The 16,033-nt window shown below is 58.3% G+C and overlaps 3 protein-coding genes across 5 annotated transcripts in view; 1 reads left to right on the top strand and 2 right to left on the bottom strand.

Moving 5' to 3' along the window:
- Window positions 1-687: 687 nt before the first annotated feature.
- On the bottom strand, window positions 688-5,324 carry CCDC116 (coiled-coil domain containing 116). Its single transcript, XM_032603085.1, has 4 exons — window positions 4,877-5,324; window positions 3,476-4,039; window positions 2,767-3,360; window positions 688-1,601 (listed from the first exon to the last, which is right to left on the bottom strand). The coding sequence occupies exons 1-4, from the start codon at window positions 4,946-4,948 to the stop codon at window positions 786-788; spliced, it is 2,046 nt and encodes a 681-aa protein (XP_032458976.1). The 5' UTR covers window positions 4,949-5,324; the 3' UTR covers window positions 688-785.
- Window positions 5,325-6,992: 1,668 nt separating this feature from the next.
- YDJC (YdjC chitooligosaccharide deacetylase homolog) lies at window positions 6,993-9,201 on the top strand. 2 transcript variants are annotated; one of them, XM_032653877.1, is made up of 5 exons: window positions 6,993-7,554; window positions 7,641-7,800; window positions 7,997-8,096; window positions 8,173-8,350; window positions 8,462-8,760. In XM_032653877.1, exons 1-5 carry the CDS (start codon window positions 7,397-7,399, stop codon window positions 8,610-8,612), a joined length of 747 nt encoding a protein of 248 aa, XP_032509768.1. In that variant the 5' UTR covers window positions 6,993-7,396; the 3' UTR covers window positions 8,613-8,760. The 2 variants fall into 2 exon arrangements, with proteins under 2 accessions (XP_032509768.1, XP_032509766.1); XM_032653875.1 differs by having other exon boundaries at window positions 6,997-7,554; window positions 8,535-9,201.
- Window positions 9,202-12,885: 3,684 nt separating this feature from the next.
- Window positions 12,886-16,033, bottom strand: part of UBE2L3 (ubiquitin conjugating enzyme E2 L3) — a 43,832-nt gene continuing 40,684 nt past the window's right edge. For both annotated transcript variants that reach the window (XM_032603226.1, XM_032603227.1), the window contains one exon: window positions 12,886-14,296. In XM_032603226.1, coding sequence (XP_032459117.1) covers window positions 14,142-14,296 — 155 coding nt within the window. In that variant the 3' untranslated portion in view covers window positions 12,886-14,141. The remainder of the gene's footprint in view (window positions 14,297-16,033) is intronic.

The following is a 16,033-nucleotide window of genomic DNA, read 5'->3' as shown; positions in this document are numbered from 1 at the left end:
TCTGCGGAAGGGATAGTCACACAGCCAGCTGGGTCAGCCAATCCATGGCTTGACCTACCAGCAGCCCCTGCGCGACCTCAGGAGCACGAGCTGAGAAATACAAATTAGGAAGACAGGGGCTTCCATGGTGGCGCAGTGGTTGAGAGTCCGCCTGCCAATGCAGGGGACACGGGTCCGTGCCCCGGTCCAGGAGGATCCCACATGCCGCGGAGCGGCTGGGCCCGTGAGCCATGGCTGCTGAGCCTGCACATCCGGAGCCTGTGCTCCGCAACGGGAGAGGCCACAACGGTGAGAGGCATGCGTACAACAACAACAAAAAAAATTAGGAAGACAGGTAGTGGTGGGAGCATCAGGAGAGGGAGGATACGCCCTGGCAGAGGAGGAGCCCTAGGGAAGTGGGAGTATGATGCACAGGGGCTGTGAGGGCGGGGACCATGAGTCCTAAGAGGCTTGAAGAGGCAGGAAGGTGCAGACTGGAGTGCAGAAGAGCCAGCAGCAGAGCCCAGGAGGTCACAGGGCTCAGGGCACCGGCAGCTGCCGTGGAGGCCTGGCCCAGCTCTCCAGAGATGCTCCCCGGGAGCAGGTGGTCAGAAGGATGGCTGAGATCTCTGACAGGAAAACCGTGTTCCATCAACACAAGCTTTATTTCTCCCGTTGGCTCCCCTGAGAGGCTCAGCAGAGCTCCTCGTGGGCACCAGCTGCTCTGACTCTGCTCAGGGTGGGATGGCTGCGAGGGCAGTGGCTGCTGGGGCGGAAGGAGTGGGGAATGGAGCACTCGGTGCACTTCAGGGGCCCCATGGGCAGTCACCATGGCCCACACCTGAGCCTGCCGCCGTGGCACTGACCATGGCCTCCTCTTGAGGCTCCAGGGAGCTCTGGGGTTCGCCCTCATCTCCAAAGTCATCCTCGTCCTCTTCCTCCTCCTCTCCATCCTGCTCCTTGTCCTCCTCCTCCTCCTCGATGCTCTGGTGGTCCTCCATGTCCATTGTCTGGGCGGACTGATGGGAGGCCACGTTGGTGTTGGCGGGGGACAGGAACAGCTTGGGCTCTGGCGGTCTGGCGGGCTCCTGCTTCGCGGCTGCTGGGCGCTCCTGTGAGGCAAGCAGCCGGGGGCCTGGGGACCTCATGTTGAGGCAGGACCCTGTGGGCTTGTCCTGGACCCTGTGGGTCCTGGCGGCCAGCTCGGACAGCGCGGTGGGTGTCTGCATGCTGCGCTGGGGGGTGCTGCTGTGCTGGGAGGTGTGCCGGGAAGGGGGCCGGGATGCCCGCTGGGGTGACCGCTGGCTAAACTCGGCCTCCTCCAGCCTGCGCAGCAGGCAGCTCCAGTCGATTGTGGAGGACAGACGGATGCGCGAGCCCTTCACCTTCCTGAAGCCCAGGAAGAGGTCCAGGAGTGCCTCGGTGATGGGGAAGGAGATGAAGCCCAGCTGCCCAGTGAGGTCCTTCTCAAACCTGTACTTGCAGGCAAGCAAGGACACAGCCTGGCCCTTCAGGTAGTCAACGAGCTCCTCGTGCCAGGGGTTGGAGAGGCGGGACATGGTGGTGGACTTGGACAGGATGGAGGGCAGCGTCTTCTTCTTGGTGAACTTGTAACTGGGGCTCTGTATGGCAGCAGGGAGGGAAAGGGAGACACGTCATCCACTTCTGCCTGCCACCCTGGGTGCCCTCCCACCTAGAGCATCCTCCGCATCACCCACGCGGCGCCGCGCTCAGTCCACTCAGGGTGCGGCCTCACCGCATCTGCTCTGCTGGCCCGATGGAAAGCTGAGCTGGGGTCCTGTGTGCTGGCCCACCGCCTACTTACCACCCTGTTATCATGCCAGCCACACCAGTCAGGCCTGGGACAAGGCCAGTGACATCAGTCACTGTATCAGCCAAAAGGGAGCCTGCACAACCCTCGCCCAAGCCAGGGTTCAGAGGAGGGAAGCACGCCTGGGCCTTGATGAATGAAAGCAGGGTCAGGGGCCACACTGGGGAGCCGCCAGGGTTAAGCCACCAAGTCCTCTCCGCACCCTTCCCAAGCAACTCCCTCTTGGCGGGGCAGACACACTGGAGAGTCCTGTCCTGCGCAGCAGGACCAGAGGGGGCTAGACTGCAGACACAGGGCCCTACTCTGGGCTCAGACCACTGTCCACGAGGGACAGGACCCTCCTCACATGGGAGGGCCTCTGAGAGTCACATGCAAACGTTAAAAAAATACCCAGAATAAAAAATAGCCTTTATTCATCTTTGACAACATGTGGTAGTAGCTAGGCCAGGATTCCTGGTCCCCTCATCAGATCATCTACTACTCAGGTGGTTTTCACAAGGGCAGGGTAAGAGACCTGGACCCTGGGCACCTGCTAGTGACAGTGGCCACTAGGGGTGGTGGCGGTAGGAGCCCTTCCAGTGCAAACCCGCCCCTAAGAACCCTGGACCCAACCTTGAGGAGGTCACCTCCGGATATGGCACAGCAGGAGATGGCAAGAAGCCCCTTACCACGGAGGTGTGGGGTGAGAACCTGGGGAGGCGGTGGGAGGAGGATGGGAGGGAGGAGGCCAGCGGAGCTGAGACCGGGGTGGTGACATGGGTCAGTCGTGAGGGCACTTTCACCACAATCCCGGTGGTGGGCAGGGTAAGGTGCAGGTTCCACCAGGGCTGGGCCCTCTGGCTGGAGCTCAGGGGCCCAGAAGTGGGCATGGGTAGTCTCTGTACTTTGGGGTCCTGGTCAAGCCCCTCCTGCCTGGGGTGGGGTGAAGGGACCCTGGGCTCTTCTGTGGGTGTCACCTCAAGGCAGAACCTGGTGGCCACTTGGGTGCTAGACACCGGGGAGCCACCTTCCTTGGACTTGCCGCGTCCCCTGTACTTGATGCTCTTTCTGTGCTCCATCCTGGGGCTGGAGGTTGTGGTGGGCAGCAAATCGTAGGGCTCCTCCCCATCAGTGGGTGTGGCCAGCTTGGAGCTGGACTCTGGGGAGGGCTCCCATTCTGACGGGAAGAGAGGGCAGCCGTCTCTGTAGCAGGCACCACTGAGCTTGTCCACAGCCTGGCTGACCACGTCCTGCAGGGCGGAGAACAGGTGGTGCTCAGCCAGGAAGTCCAGGGTCCGATGGGGCTCTCGGAGCGCACAGTAGCCGGGCAGGTCAAAGGACCCTGGCTGGCTCAGCAAGGACTTCATCTTCTTGTTCAGCTCTCGCTTGAGGAAGATCAGCTCCCGCTCTGCTGGTCCCAGCTCCGACGCTTTGGGCGTGCCTGAGCTCGAGCCCAGCAGGCCTGAGAACCAGGACAGGGGCTGCTCTAGGGTCCACTGGCTGCTGGTCTGGCTGCCCAGTGAGTCCCATGGCAAGGAGTCCCCATGGGGGCAGGACTGCCCTTGGCCTTTCTGCAGAGAGAGGAGGACTCTCAGAGGCATCCAGGGGCAGCCAAGCCAGGCCTGGCCCTGAGCTCTGGGCTGGGGTCCACCCCCGCCCCACCTGGGCTGCAGCCCCAGACCTCACCCCTCTGTTCTCCAGCTGCAGCAGCCATTTGAGGTTCTTCTCCAGCAGGTGTTTGTCCTTCATGGGTGGCAGTGCACCTAAACTGCGGGCACCCAGGTCACTGTCCCAGCTATGGGAGCCTGGCCAGTTGCCCGTGAAGCTGCTGTGGGAGTCGGACATGGAGCTGGAGCAGGACGGGTAATTGTTGGGGCGCCCCATGCAGAGGCTCGGCCGGGTGCAGTGCTGCTGCACGGTACTGAGGATGGGCCGGGCCCGCGCCTGACGCCCACCCCTTGGCACCTCCATCGGGTCCTCCACCTCCACCAGCGGCACCCCAGCCTCTGTCATTACGGTGGCCATGAGCTCAGTTGCCTCCTCCACCACCGTTTGCAGGCTGTCCAGCACCTGACCCTCGACAAGGAAATCCAGGAAGCTCCTAAAGGGTCGAGGGCCCTTGGGGTTTCGGCGGTGGCTACGGAGCCCTGAACTGCCTGAGGGGCCGTGCGTCGAAGTGGGGTGTGGTGTGTGGCCCAGCTTGGAGGCTTGCCCCATTTCCGGGAACAGTGACTTCTTAGGTGGCTGGACCTGAGCAGACAGGCATATCACAGTGGGCAGTGATGGCCCATGGGGGGAGGGGTCCCCTGGGGTCCTCCTAGGGCACCAGGAACTGGGTAGGAAGTGGGCAGTGGAAGAAACTGTTTTTCCTTTTTTTTTGGCCGTGCCATGCAGCATGCAGGATCTTAGTTCCCCAACCAGGGATTGAACCCGTGCCCCCTGCAGTGGAAGCATGGAGTCTTAACAACTGGACTAGGGAAGTCCCAGGAACTAGGTTTTGGAGCCAGGCAGCCCTGGATTTGGACCCTGGCTCTGCCAGCTTCAGGCCATGTGACTGTGGGCACGAAGGCCCCTCTTGAGGTCCAACTTCCTCTCTTGTAAAGTGGGGATCTGTTCAGGGTTGCCCTGAAGGCTCCCTGACATGTACATTTCACATACCCAAGACCTGGCTGGGGAGTCTGAAAGCCCACTTCTGCCCTCACCCAGGACGTGAATCACAAAACCCCTTAAGCCCCGTTCCCACTGCTGGTCTGTACAGACTACCTGTGGTCCTGAGCCCTGTGCGCCCCATGGCTGCTTCTGCCCCTCGAGCCGTAGGCCCCGAGTAGACTCTATGCTTCCACTCTGGGGTTCTAGTCCACCATGCCCCTCCCAATCCGAGATCAGGGGACACAGGGAATGAGACGGAGACCGAGGTGACTAGGTAGGGCCCAGCAGGGGTAACTAGGAGTGGTCAAGGCAAAAGGTCACTAAGAGGTCCAGAGAGGACATCAGTAGGAAGTGAGAAAGGGGGCTGTGATCTGGGGCGCCAGAACTGGTGAGGAACATGTTGGAGGCTCAGAGTTGGGCCCTGCTGGGAACACTTACCCGGGCCACGTAGGTGGTGTGGCCAGACTCGTCGTCCGCCAAGTATCCCGAATGGTGGCGACAGCTGGTCATGGTGCAGGTAGCCGGGCCCACTGCCCTCTTCCTCTCTCGTTGGTTCCGCGATGCAGCCGCAGATTCCTCTCTGAACCGGTCGGGGAGATGGTGTGAGGGTGCCCCCAGCCCTCCGTGGGTCTGCGTCTCCCTCCGTCCGTGGGCCGCTGGTCCCTGGCTCCCCGCACCCCACGTCCTTCACATGTCCGGCCGGTCTTCTGCTCGGAGCCCCGTGGGCGTCTCAGCACCGTCCGTGTCCAGAGTCGTCGGGGTTGGGGCCCCCGAGGGAGTGCGCATCCAGTCTCCGTCCATCTCTGGGCCCAGTGGGTCCGCCCTCCGTCCTCCTGGCCCTGGTGCCCTGGCCCCGGGAGACCCGCTCACCAAGTCCGCACCCGCTGGGCACACGCTCCAGTGCGATCCGCGCTGGGATCTTGGCGTCCGCGCCGCTCTGGGCCGCTGGCGGGCCTGCTTATTTGCATGCCGCGTCCTGATTGGCTCGCGCCGCGCCGTTCACCGCCCGCTCCCGCGACACAATAGTTGGGGCGGGGCCCACGCGGCTCCTCCCCCACTTTGCCGCTTTTGCCCCGCCCACATTCTCAGAGGGAGCGGGCGGCCGTCGCTGCTGCTGACCGGCTCGGTCCGGCCTGGAGGGGAACCTAAGGGACAAAGCCACGGCCTGTCCCGGTGACACAAGCACCTTCCTCGGCTCCCCTCTTGGTCGCTGTGTTGTCCTTGGCTCCTGCTCGCGGACTGCTCCTTTCCAGGGTCCTCCCCTCGCCCAGTGTGGACACCCCAGGGTCTGTCCCCAGCGCAGTGGGAGGCGTCCCGGCTCTAAGTCACAGACGAGCTTTGCTCTTTCCTGCCGGTGTGACTCAACTTCTTTAATCACCTGCTCCTTCTCTGTAAGTGGAGCTGAGCGTCCTTCCACATGGGTTTGGAGAGTACACCAAATCTTCCTACAACACACCCGCACCCTGATGAGACCCTGTAAATCTTTACCTCCTCTCCCTCCTTTCCCTCTGTCCCGGAGGCTTTCCTAATGCAACCCCCCCCCCGCAGGTGTCACCTCCTCGGAGAAGCCTTCCCAGAGGGCCTGTCCCCCCAACAGAATTACAGCACACCCCATCCCAGACTCTGCCACACCGTGTTGTTACTTGATTGTCAGATCGCGCTCCTTGGAGACAGGAACTGCGGTGCTCACCCCTAACCCCTAATCTAATACCAGTAGGTGCTCAATAAATGTGAATTTCCTCCTACCAGCAGCGGACCCTCAGGGCCTCTGGCCTTTCCAGGACCAGCTTCCCAGTGGCTGAGATCCCACACTTTAATCACCACTATTGAACACAATAGTCCTTATGCCAAAAACTTGGTGAAGGGCTCTTTGAGGCCTCCAATTCTTACGTCCCCACGGAGGTGGGTATTATCTGTTATTTTCCAGTTCGGCTCTGTCCTCTTGGCCCCTGACCTGGGGGCCATCAGGGCATAGAGGAGCAGAGCAGACCAGAGGCAGGCCAGAGCTCCGGAGGTCAGTTCCAGCTCCACTGCTCCCCACAGAGTCACACAGGGCAAGACACTACCCCTCCTAACCTCAGTTTCCTCATCTGTAAAACAGGAATGACATGACCAACCTCATAGGCTGGATACAAATACTGCACTTTCCACTGGGAAAATCAAGACAGCCACATCACAATGAAAACCCGGGCTGTCAACCATGGTGATTATTTGTAAAGTCATTGGTAAGGAAAGCTTTTCTAGATCACAGAGGAAAAAAAAAGAGGTCATGAGTGTAAAAGTTGTAGCCTGGCACAGAGCTCAAGAGATGGAATCTGGGACTCATGCTTTCTGAAACAAAGCCATTGGTGTACATGCTTTCTTTCATGTTCTTATTGTTCAGAGCTTTTACAAATCAAGAAGAAGCCTCAACTTCGAAAATCAGCAAGACAAGTAGGCAATTTGAAAAAGAAGAAATACAAATAGCTAATAACATGAAAAAGTTCAGTCACTATCAAAAAAATGAAACACTACAAGAATGAGATAACACTGATGTGATCATTGTCTTCTCAAAACAACACAAAAAAGTTTGTGGTGAAGGAGCAGAAAACTTGGGTGTATTTATTTGCTTAGAGAAAATACCGGGAGACAGTACCCGGAAAGTGAACGGTGGTGATCTTGGGGGAGGGTAAGAGATTTTTTTTCTTCAGGTTTATTTTTCCGTTTTTCATATTGAACATTTCTGCAGTCACTGCAAGTTTCGCGTTGCCATAAACCGGGCCGCCGTCCGGGTAGGGCGGGGCACTTTGGGTGGCTGGCGGTTGCAGGGATCCCCGGAACCAGCAGGTGGCGAGAACAAAGGCTAAAGCGCGGGCGCGCCGGGTGCGTGCGTCGGGGCGGGGCCTCGGGCCGCGTCTGGGGCGGGGCCTGGACTGTCCGGCCCTAGTCCCACGGGCCCGAACAGCAGGTGGAGGGACCATGGCCCGTGTGCGGCTGGTGGTCACGGCAGATGACTTTGGTTACTGCCCGCGGCGCGACGAGGGCATTGTAGAAGCCTTCCTGGCGGGAGCTGTGACCAGCGTGTCCCTGCTGGTCAACGGCGCGGCAGCCGAGAGCGCGGCTGAGCTGGCCCGCAGGTGAGCAGCGGCCCTCTGCAGGGTCCGGGCGGGCTTGGGGGCCGCCGCCCGCACCTCCGGTGCTCCCGCTCGCGCTCCGCCCGCAGGCACCGAATCCCCACGGGCCTGCACGCCAACCTATCCGAGGGCCGCCCCGTGGGCCCGGCCCGCCATGGCGCCTCGTCGCTGCTCGGCCCCGAAGGCTTCTTCCTTGGCAAGATGGGATTCCGGGAGGCGGTGGCCGCCGGAGAGGTTGTCTTGCCCCAGGTGCGGAGGTGCGGCTTCAGGAAGATGCTCGTGGTGACTCCCCCAAAGCTCCAACCCGAGGGTACCGTGCGCAGAATTGGGCTCTGGATGCCTAACTGGTTCAAACACAGGGGCGATCACAGGGGACCACATGGACGGGGTCCTTCTGGGTAGCTGCTTCCGGACGTTCTGTGTGCCGATCACCTTCTTACTTCAGGTTCGAGGAGAGCTGGAGGCCCAGCTGAGCCGTTTCCGGGAATTACTGGGCAGGGACCCTACTCACGTGGACGGGCACCAGCACGTGCATGTGCTCCCAGGTGCGTGGGTTGGTGCTCCCAGGCCGGGGTCGGGGGGTGCTGCATGTGCCTCTCCCTGACTCTGCCCCGCCCGCAGGAGTGTGCCAGGTGTTCGCCGAGGCGCTGCAGGCCTGCGGGGTGCGCTTCACTAGGCTGCCGATGGAGCGCGGGGTGGGCGACTGCGCTTGGCTCGAGGCCCCAGCGCGCGCCTTCGCCTGCGCAGTGGAGCAAGACGCCCGCGCCGCCATGGGCCCCTTTGCCCGCCACGGCCTGCGGTAAGGCCCCCTGCCCCCTGCCGGGCCCAGGTCCCAGTGTGTCCAGCTGGCCGTTCACCTTGGCCAGCTGTGTCCGTTTCTCATCCTCGACCGGTGTTGTCCCCACCCCAGATCCGTCCCGCCCACGGCCTACCCCTGCCCATTGCGGCCTGCAGCCGTGCCGCTGATGCCCCGGCATCTACAGGTGGACCGATGTCTTCGTGGGCCTGAGCACCTGCGGCCGGCACATGTCCGCTCACCACGTGTCAGGGGCACTGGCTAGGGCCCTGGAGGGTATACCCACTGGACGCGCAGTGACAGCCGAGCTGATGGCACACCCCGGCTATCCGAGTGTGCCTCCTGCTGGGGGCAGCGGTGAGGGTCCTGATGCCTTTTCCTGCTCCTGGGAGCGCCTACACGAGCTGCGTGTCCTCACAGCACCGATGCTGTGGGCTCAGCTTGCCCAGGACGGCGTGCAGCTCTGCACCCTCCACGAGCTAGACTCCAAGAGGCCCGGAGAGGGGACCCCCAGCGAAGCCACTCTGGAAACCTTTCTGGAGCCCTCCCCACTGTGACCCTGGCAGACAGCCAAGCATTAATGTCCCTTGGTGCCCAGGAAGGGAACTGGGTCCCAGAGCAGGCTGTGACTTCCCGGGCTGGATGCTGCCACCTCTGTGCCCAGGTCCTCATGGTTCAGAGTGGCGGCAGAGCTTCTGCAAGCCCTCTGGCTGCAGCAGGTGACAGCCGTGACCTCTGGGCCTGGGGCCTGCCAAGCATTGTGTGTGTGGGGGGGGGTCACAGTGCTGTGTAAGCATCTTCCTTGTTTGGGTGCACAGGGCAGAGATGGCTGTATTAATAAAGTAACATGTCCTGTAAACTTGGGTGTTTATAGACTGTGCCCGGGAAACCTTCCCAGACACAAGAAGGACACGAAACTCCTTTGGGGCCCACTGAGGTCACTGTTCCAGAAAAGATCTGCAGTGCCTCTACCTTTGGCGCTGTTTATGCTTAGGCTCTCCTTATTCTTTTCTTTTGGTGGGGGTGGGTAGGAGGAGAGGAGTGAGGGGTTGGAAGAATGTCTCACTAGGCTACTTTTTGGGAGGCATATTATAATCTCAATTTTGACTTTAAAGACATCACCTGTTCGAAGTAAGCAGCCCTTTGCCATCCTAGGGGATGGGTCTGAGGAGGTCCTGCAAACTTGCAGGAGTGTGTTTACGTTTTTCCAGGAGGGATGGTCTTCTACGGAAATGGCACCCCTGGTGATGTGTAGATGCCCTGTAACTGGGGCTCCTGTGGCCTGGATCAAGGCGATGCCAGGAGCAGATGGAAACCCATGTGGTCCTTCTTGTCTCATGTAATCTCACATCATAGTGCCTCTGTGCAGGCACCGGTGCCCCCATTTTGAAGATCTAGAGATAGTAGGGAAGCAGAGCTGTGAAGCTGCCTGTTCATTTACTCAACATGCCCTGGGCCTGAGTCTGTACCAAGCATGGAACCAGGGCCAAAAGATTTCTGCACTTTCTAAAGGGGTGAGGGTAGGGCCCCATCCCCTTGACTGGTGGCTTCAGCCCGCTCTGTCTCCATCCTCTACCCCTACCCTTCCTCTGACTTTGACTTCTCCAGCCGCAGGCCCTTTCCTCCCCCATTTCATCCAGGGCTGTGAACTGGAATGGCTGTGAATGTGGCCCTGGCCTCCCCGCCCCGGCCCGCTGGGGTCTGGCCGTGCTCCCACAGGCTGCTGGCTGGAGCTGGGCAGCAAGCACAGAGGCACCTCCCTTGAGGCGGGTCTGTTGTTCTGAGAGGAGGGGCTGGCTGTATGGCTCCAGGGCCCAGGAGAGAGGTGTGGGTGACAAGGGAGAGACTGGGGGGTCTGCACAGATGCTGGACGAAGCTGTGGGAGTGGCCAGTGTCACTCAGGGAGCCAGAGAGCGAGCAGCAGAGATAAGGGCCCAGATCAGCCCTAGGCCATGGGCACTGAAGAACAGAGAGAAAGGGACAAGAAGGCAGAGGGCCCATTTCGAGGCTGGCCACTGGCATCCCACCAGGGAGATGGGGTATTTTTCACATAAAACCTGCTGTGCCCCAGGACGGCCCAGGCTAGGGGTTTACTGTTAGCCACCAGTTCATCAGGCACGGAGGATCTGCTCCATGCCAGGCCAGGCCTGGGAGCTGGGACACAGCTTGCAAGGAGCTCACGGTCTGGTACACACATGGGGCAGTCCTGTGACCGGGCTGCAGTCGGGGGTGGGAATACACAGCAAAGCATGGGGACAAAGCCTCTGCGATGTTCAGGAGACTTCCCCTCTGGTGACAGCCCGCACGGCACCCCCAGGAGACCAGGCTGCCAGCACCCAGGAAACAGCCATCTACCAAGTGCAGCCTGGGCCAGGCACTGTGCTGTGCAAGATCAGACCTTCAGCTCCGCTCCTGGGGCAGGTGTGCCGTTGCCCCTCGTGCATGAGGGAAGCAGGTGAGGAGGAGCCAGTGCAGATGGGCAGGAGGACTGAGGCTCAGGTGCAGCCCTGCAGGGTGCGGCACGGACATGCTGCCAAGGGAAGACAGCGAGAGCAGGGCTGAGGCCACCCACTGTGGACTTGGCACTGGGAAGTCCAGGGCCCTGGCCAGAGGAGCCCCAGGGCAGGAGGGCGCCAGAAGCCAGGCCGAGGCGATGCAGTCATTGCGTATCTCGAGCTGAACAGTGAACAGAATGAGGAAGGCGAGAGGATGGTGGCCACCGAGCGGAGGGAGTTGAGAGGGTTTCACAGGCTTTGGGGAGGGTCCGTGGCTGTGTCTGGGCTCAAAGGGAGCCAGTCGTGGGAGGCAAGGGCACTGGAGCCAGGCTGTAACAGCACAGGCCCTTGACCGAGTCACTTTCCTCCTCTGTGAAAGCAGAGTAATGGTGCCCGTGGGTCTGTCCTGAGAGTTAGGACAGCGCTAGGATGAGTAGAGTCCCCACTGATGATCAAGGAAGGCCCCCAGCCTCCTTACTTTCTGGTGCCCCAGAAACTTGCCCCAGGAAGTTCCCTCTTGGACTGCAGACCTAGCTGTCAGGGTCTCAGCTGGTGTCAGACTCCAAGCAGAGGACTCAGCTGACAATAAGTGTCAGGGCCTTGGCTGGCCTGGTGCTGAGTCAGCACTAGGGCTGCAGTCGCAGTCAGGAGACTCGGAGGTGGGTTTGGGCTGGAGCTATTCAAGGAAGTGGCCCAGCCCCTCCCTCGGGCATACCCTCACCAGCTCCCTGAACTTCTTCCAGACAGCACCCTCCTCAGGGCCCTAGTCTGCTCTTCCGTTAAATGTGGCTGAGGTGACACGTATACAGAGGTCACTCTCCCCTCCCCAGACACCCAAGGGTGTCTCTGCAGCCCTTTCTGCTTCCCTCAGCATGGCCAGAACACCTCTGTGCACCTCTCCTGAAGGTCAGGTATGGGGAGAAAGCCAGAAGAACCTGCCCAAGACCCCAGGCCACTAGCACTGCCCACCCCCAATAAGGAAGAGACCCACACGACCAGACGAGTGTCCGAGAGCATTTTTATTAAGGGCAGCAGAGTAGATCGCAGCATCTTAGAAAGCCTAGTCCCCACCATAGGGGGAAGGGCGGGGGGACCGGGCAGGAGCGTGTATTCCCATGGGGCCCATCGGAGATGTGGTGATCACAGCCCTCCCCTGCTCTGGGGGATCCAGCTGTCTGGCCCCGGAGCAGCAAGGCGCCTGCTGGCACGCTTCATGCCTGCCCGAGGGCTCGGGGAGTGCCCGCTGGTGGAGCAGGAGCCCAGCCGGAGAGAGGGACCGTCCACCACCCAGCTCTCAGAGGCCAGGCCCCTGCTGATGGGCGAACCCCGGCTGTGATGCCAGGGGATGCAAGTCCCTGAGGGGCCGCCGGCTTCGACCATGGTGGACGTCCTCCTGGTGGTGAGCAGAGAAGGGAGGGGGCGATGGGCGGGCAGAGCTATGCTGGTAGAAATACAAAGCAATGGGACAGTTTCCAGGAATGGCAATATTTCTGGATTCAGAGAAGCGACAAGAACAAATGGTGGCTTATCTGGATAGCTTCTGACAGAATTTGGCATTTTATTACAAATCTGCGTGTGAGTGAAATAAAGTCCATCATCGCCTTTCTGCTAATGAAGAGACAGACGTGGATGTGCTGGCCAGCGCCCTCACCAGCCTGGGCGCACGGGAGGCTCCAGAACGTGCCTCTTGCGTACCTGGGACTAAAGAAGTTGCGTTCATGAGACCCGCTGCAGGCTGCACGCATGCGGCCTCACCCACCATCACCCCACCTCTGCACACAAGCCACCTCAGGTCTGCAAGCCTGGAAAGACCTCAAGTTATAGAACTAAAATTAAAACAGAAAGCCAAGTTTAAGTCATCTTCTCCACAGGATCTAGCCCCTGGAGTGCCCAGAAGGGAAGCCACCAGTGGCAGAAGTGGAGGTGGTGACACACAGTGCTTGGACCACTAGCTTCCCCTGGGTGTCAGTGACAAGGACTCTACTTCAGGGACAGTCCCACTTCCTTTGAAAAGACATTAACATTCAAATCCTTACAAGTTCATCTGATGATAAATTCTAAGGTCAATTTTTATTTCTACAAAAAAAGGCAGTCAAAACAATATAAAACATGTAAAGGATATTACTGAGTGAGCTTCACGTGGAGCCTGACTCCGCGAAGGCCATGAGTCCAGTGGGAGGGGGAGGCCGTCCTGTTCCTGGGCTGGGCCGTCTGGATGCTCCAGAGGAAGGGCCAGTGGGGCGCCGGCGACCCCAGGCTGGTGCCGGTGACAAAGGAGTCTGCCAGAGGGTCAAACGTGCTGAGGAAGGGCCGCGGTGGGGCTGCTGCACTGAGGACGCAGAGGGTGAGCTCTGAGCTACGTCGGGTGGACACGCTGGTAACACGTGAGCGTGGAATTTCAAGTAGACACTCTGGCTTTAGCACTGTCCGCAGGGACCTGGACATCTTCTAGAACAGCTGCAGAGAGGAATGGCAACCTGTGGCCTCGGGAGCCTCTCTGGTGAAAAATTCCTCCCACAAGTGCACCGTGCTCTGGCTGGCACATGCCTGGGGGCTGCCGCAGACTTGGTGCTGGGGGTCTCCCTAAGCAGGCCGGCCCAGGTGGAGTTCATCATGACGCGGATGGCAGGGTCTGCCAATCTGGTCAGCATTACTGGGGTAACATTAGCCAGAGTTTTGCAGCAGAGCTAGGCCTCCCTTTCCACAGCTTTGTTTTTGGGAGGGGGTGGGAGTGGAGATGGTTGTTTGCTTGTTTTTTAATTTTTTTAAAAGGATATTATAAATCAGAGTCAAGAGAAACTTAACCGACTCCCACACCAGGCCGCGTGCCAAGGAGGGGAGCAGACGAGCCGCAGAGGCCTCCACGGCCCCTCCCGGCGGGAGGCAGGGCCTGGGTTTGGGGAAGTGAGTGAAAAACAAACTAAATGCAAAAAGTGGGAGTTGCAAGGGCAGGGGAAGAGGGGAACCACAACTTTTTTTTAACCTTATGGGCTAAATGTAAACTGAAGATTTTGGATAAATTTGGACAGCAAAAGAAACACCATTCTTTTAAAGTAGACTGAAGCAGTGATTTTTAAAACAAAGAAAGCAGAACTAGAACATCTTAAATTTTTAATCCTTTCTTTACAGGTCACCTAGACCACTTTTGATTAAGAAAACTGTAGAAAGTTAGTAACTGCCACAAGCAGACGCCAGGCGGTGGCACATGTCAATTTTCCATAGAGTCCTGCTTCGTGGGGTGTCTGAATGCACTGCTCGGCATCTCTGCTCACACTTGCTGGAATCAATCGCGGCAGATTTTAGTCCACAGGTCGCTTTTCCCCATATTTCTTTGTAAACTCTTCAGCGTTCTTACAGAATTTTTTACGGTCCTTAGAGTATTCTTCAGCTAGGTCAGCCCGGAGCGGGTGCTCGGGCTGGGGGTCGTTCACCAGTGCTATGAGGGACTGGATGACTGCCAAGAAAAGGACAAGGCACCGCTGGTTAGAAGCCCCTTGGAAGGAGCATGGCAAGAAACAGAGCTCTGATTAAATGTCTATATGCTTCTCAGACAGAGCGGTCTCCCATTCATGCAAAATTCTAACCACCAGCACTCAACCCATCATTCCTGTGATGAGAAGAAAGTGATGGAGGACATCTACTACATCTACTGTAGTGGATAACTAACCATACAGAGTGATGCCACGTTCTCTTCCTCCTCCTCCAGGAAGCCTTCCTGTACTGACACACTGGGGATGTATGTCCCAGTCCCCAGTCATTCTCACCCCTCTCCTGAACTTTGGAGACCCAGGCCCACCACTGACACCCCCACTCTCATGCAGGTGAAGCTTCTCCAGGGCAGGGACTGGGCAATGTGCCCAGCACTACACTCGGTTCAGGGTGTGTGACAGGCCTGCACTGTGTAAATGGATAATGAGCCCACCCTGAAAGACCCCTAGCAGCTTCTGAATGGCCGAGAAAGGTTCACTCGACCACCCTGCGTTAACCACTGGGAGGCTGTAGCCCTCATCAGCACTGCACAGTCCATTCCAGAGGTGGAAGTCACACGGATGGCTCAGGGTGGATTCCACAATGCTCCCCCAAAGGGCAGTCAGGCTCAGATGTGCTAGACGGCGAGCCCTGGACAGGAGAGCCAGGAGGGAGTGGAGGGTGGGGGAGGGGGAAGTATGGAAGGTCCAGGAACCCCTGGACTCCTCAGAAGTGGGGTGCATGCAGCCACCAGGCTTCCACACACGTCCCCTGACTCCCCCCAACCCCCACCAGGACCAGCACCCCCACTGTCCCAGCAAAAAGGCCCCTCTCCTCTGGACTGCCAATGCCAGGTGCCTTTATTGGGAGCCCACGCTCTTCATCCCAGTATCACAAGGAATGGGTTAAAAAAGCTTTTTGTTCCAGTTTCTCCTTGTCTGTCACAAATCCACATGAAGCTTAAGTGATTATTTACTTAATATATTTCTTTAAATCACATCAAAAATATTTTTTAAAGGAAAGTTAACTATTAGTAACTCTTATGGAAAATCACTTTCACTTGCCATAAACTGAAGGCACGCGTCCATAAACATGAAATAAGCACCTATGCTGCCTCCTTCCCGGCTAGAGAAAGCAACCACCGGAACAAACACTCTTCCGGGTGGTTCTTTCTCAGCATCTCTGAGGCACCCCAGCCCACTGCACTCCAAGACTCTCCACACCACGCTCAGCTGTGAGACTGCTGTTCTTAACTTTTGGGAAACCTGAACCACATTTGCCCTATAGCACATTTATAAGGTGGTTTCCCATCTTTTTCCAGGATTAGAAATGGTTCTGTAGCAGAGTTGACACTGATGAGTTTTCAAGTTTTCCTCCATTATGGAGACTCAGGCTGTCTGCTTCTCACTATGATCATCTTAATACCTAATGTATTAGCATCAAATACATTCATCGTTAAGACGTGCTTTTCAAAAGATAATTCACTTTGCAAGTTTGCAGTTTGTCTAATTCTTTTCAGAGAACTTGCTTTAAATATTTTCAAGTTAACTAAGTAGTTCTGATGAGTGCTTCATTCTTTCTCTACCCCTGTAAACTGTAAGAAAACCCAGCTGAGCTCGTTTGTTTCCACAGTGAGAACACCGACAGCTACAATGCTTTCCAAACCACAACCACAGCCCCATCCATCACTTTCACATACAGGGGGGGCACACTCATTATGTTT

The sequence above is a fragment of the Phocoena sinus genome, chromosome 14 (assembly GCF_008692025.1).
Source record: "Phocoena sinus isolate mPhoSin1 chromosome 14, mPhoSin1.pri, whole genome shotgun sequence".
NCBI lineage: Eukaryota > Metazoa > Chordata > Mammalia > Artiodactyla > Phocoenidae > Phocoena > Phocoena sinus.
This window is presented reverse-complemented; position numbering and strand designations above follow the sequence as displayed.

Coding starts and splice junctions, on each gene's coding strand:
- CCDC116 (XM_032603085.1), bottom strand. CDS start 4,948: ATGACCAGCTGTCGCCACCATTCGGGATACTTGGCGGACGACGAGTCT. Junction 4,040..4,876: donor ACACCACCTACGTGGCCCGG/GTAAGTGTTCCC, acceptor CTGTCTGCTCAG/GTCCAGCCACCTAAGAAGTC. Junction 1,602..2,766: donor CCACCAGGTTCTGCCTTGAG/GTGACACCCACA, acceptor GCTGCCATACAG/AGCCCCAGTTACAAGTTCAC.
- YDJC (XM_032653875.1), top strand. CDS start 7,397: ATGGCCCGTGTGCGGCTGGTGGTCACGGCAGATGACTTTGGTTACTGC. Junction 7,801..7,996: donor GAGAGGTTGTCTTGCCCCAG/GTGCGGAGGTGC, acceptor TTCTTACTTCAG/GTTCGAGGAGAGCTGGAGGC. Junction 8,097..8,172: donor GCACGTGCATGTGCTCCCAG/GTGCGTGGGTTG, acceptor CCCCGCCCGCAG/GAGTGTGCCAGGTGTTCGCC.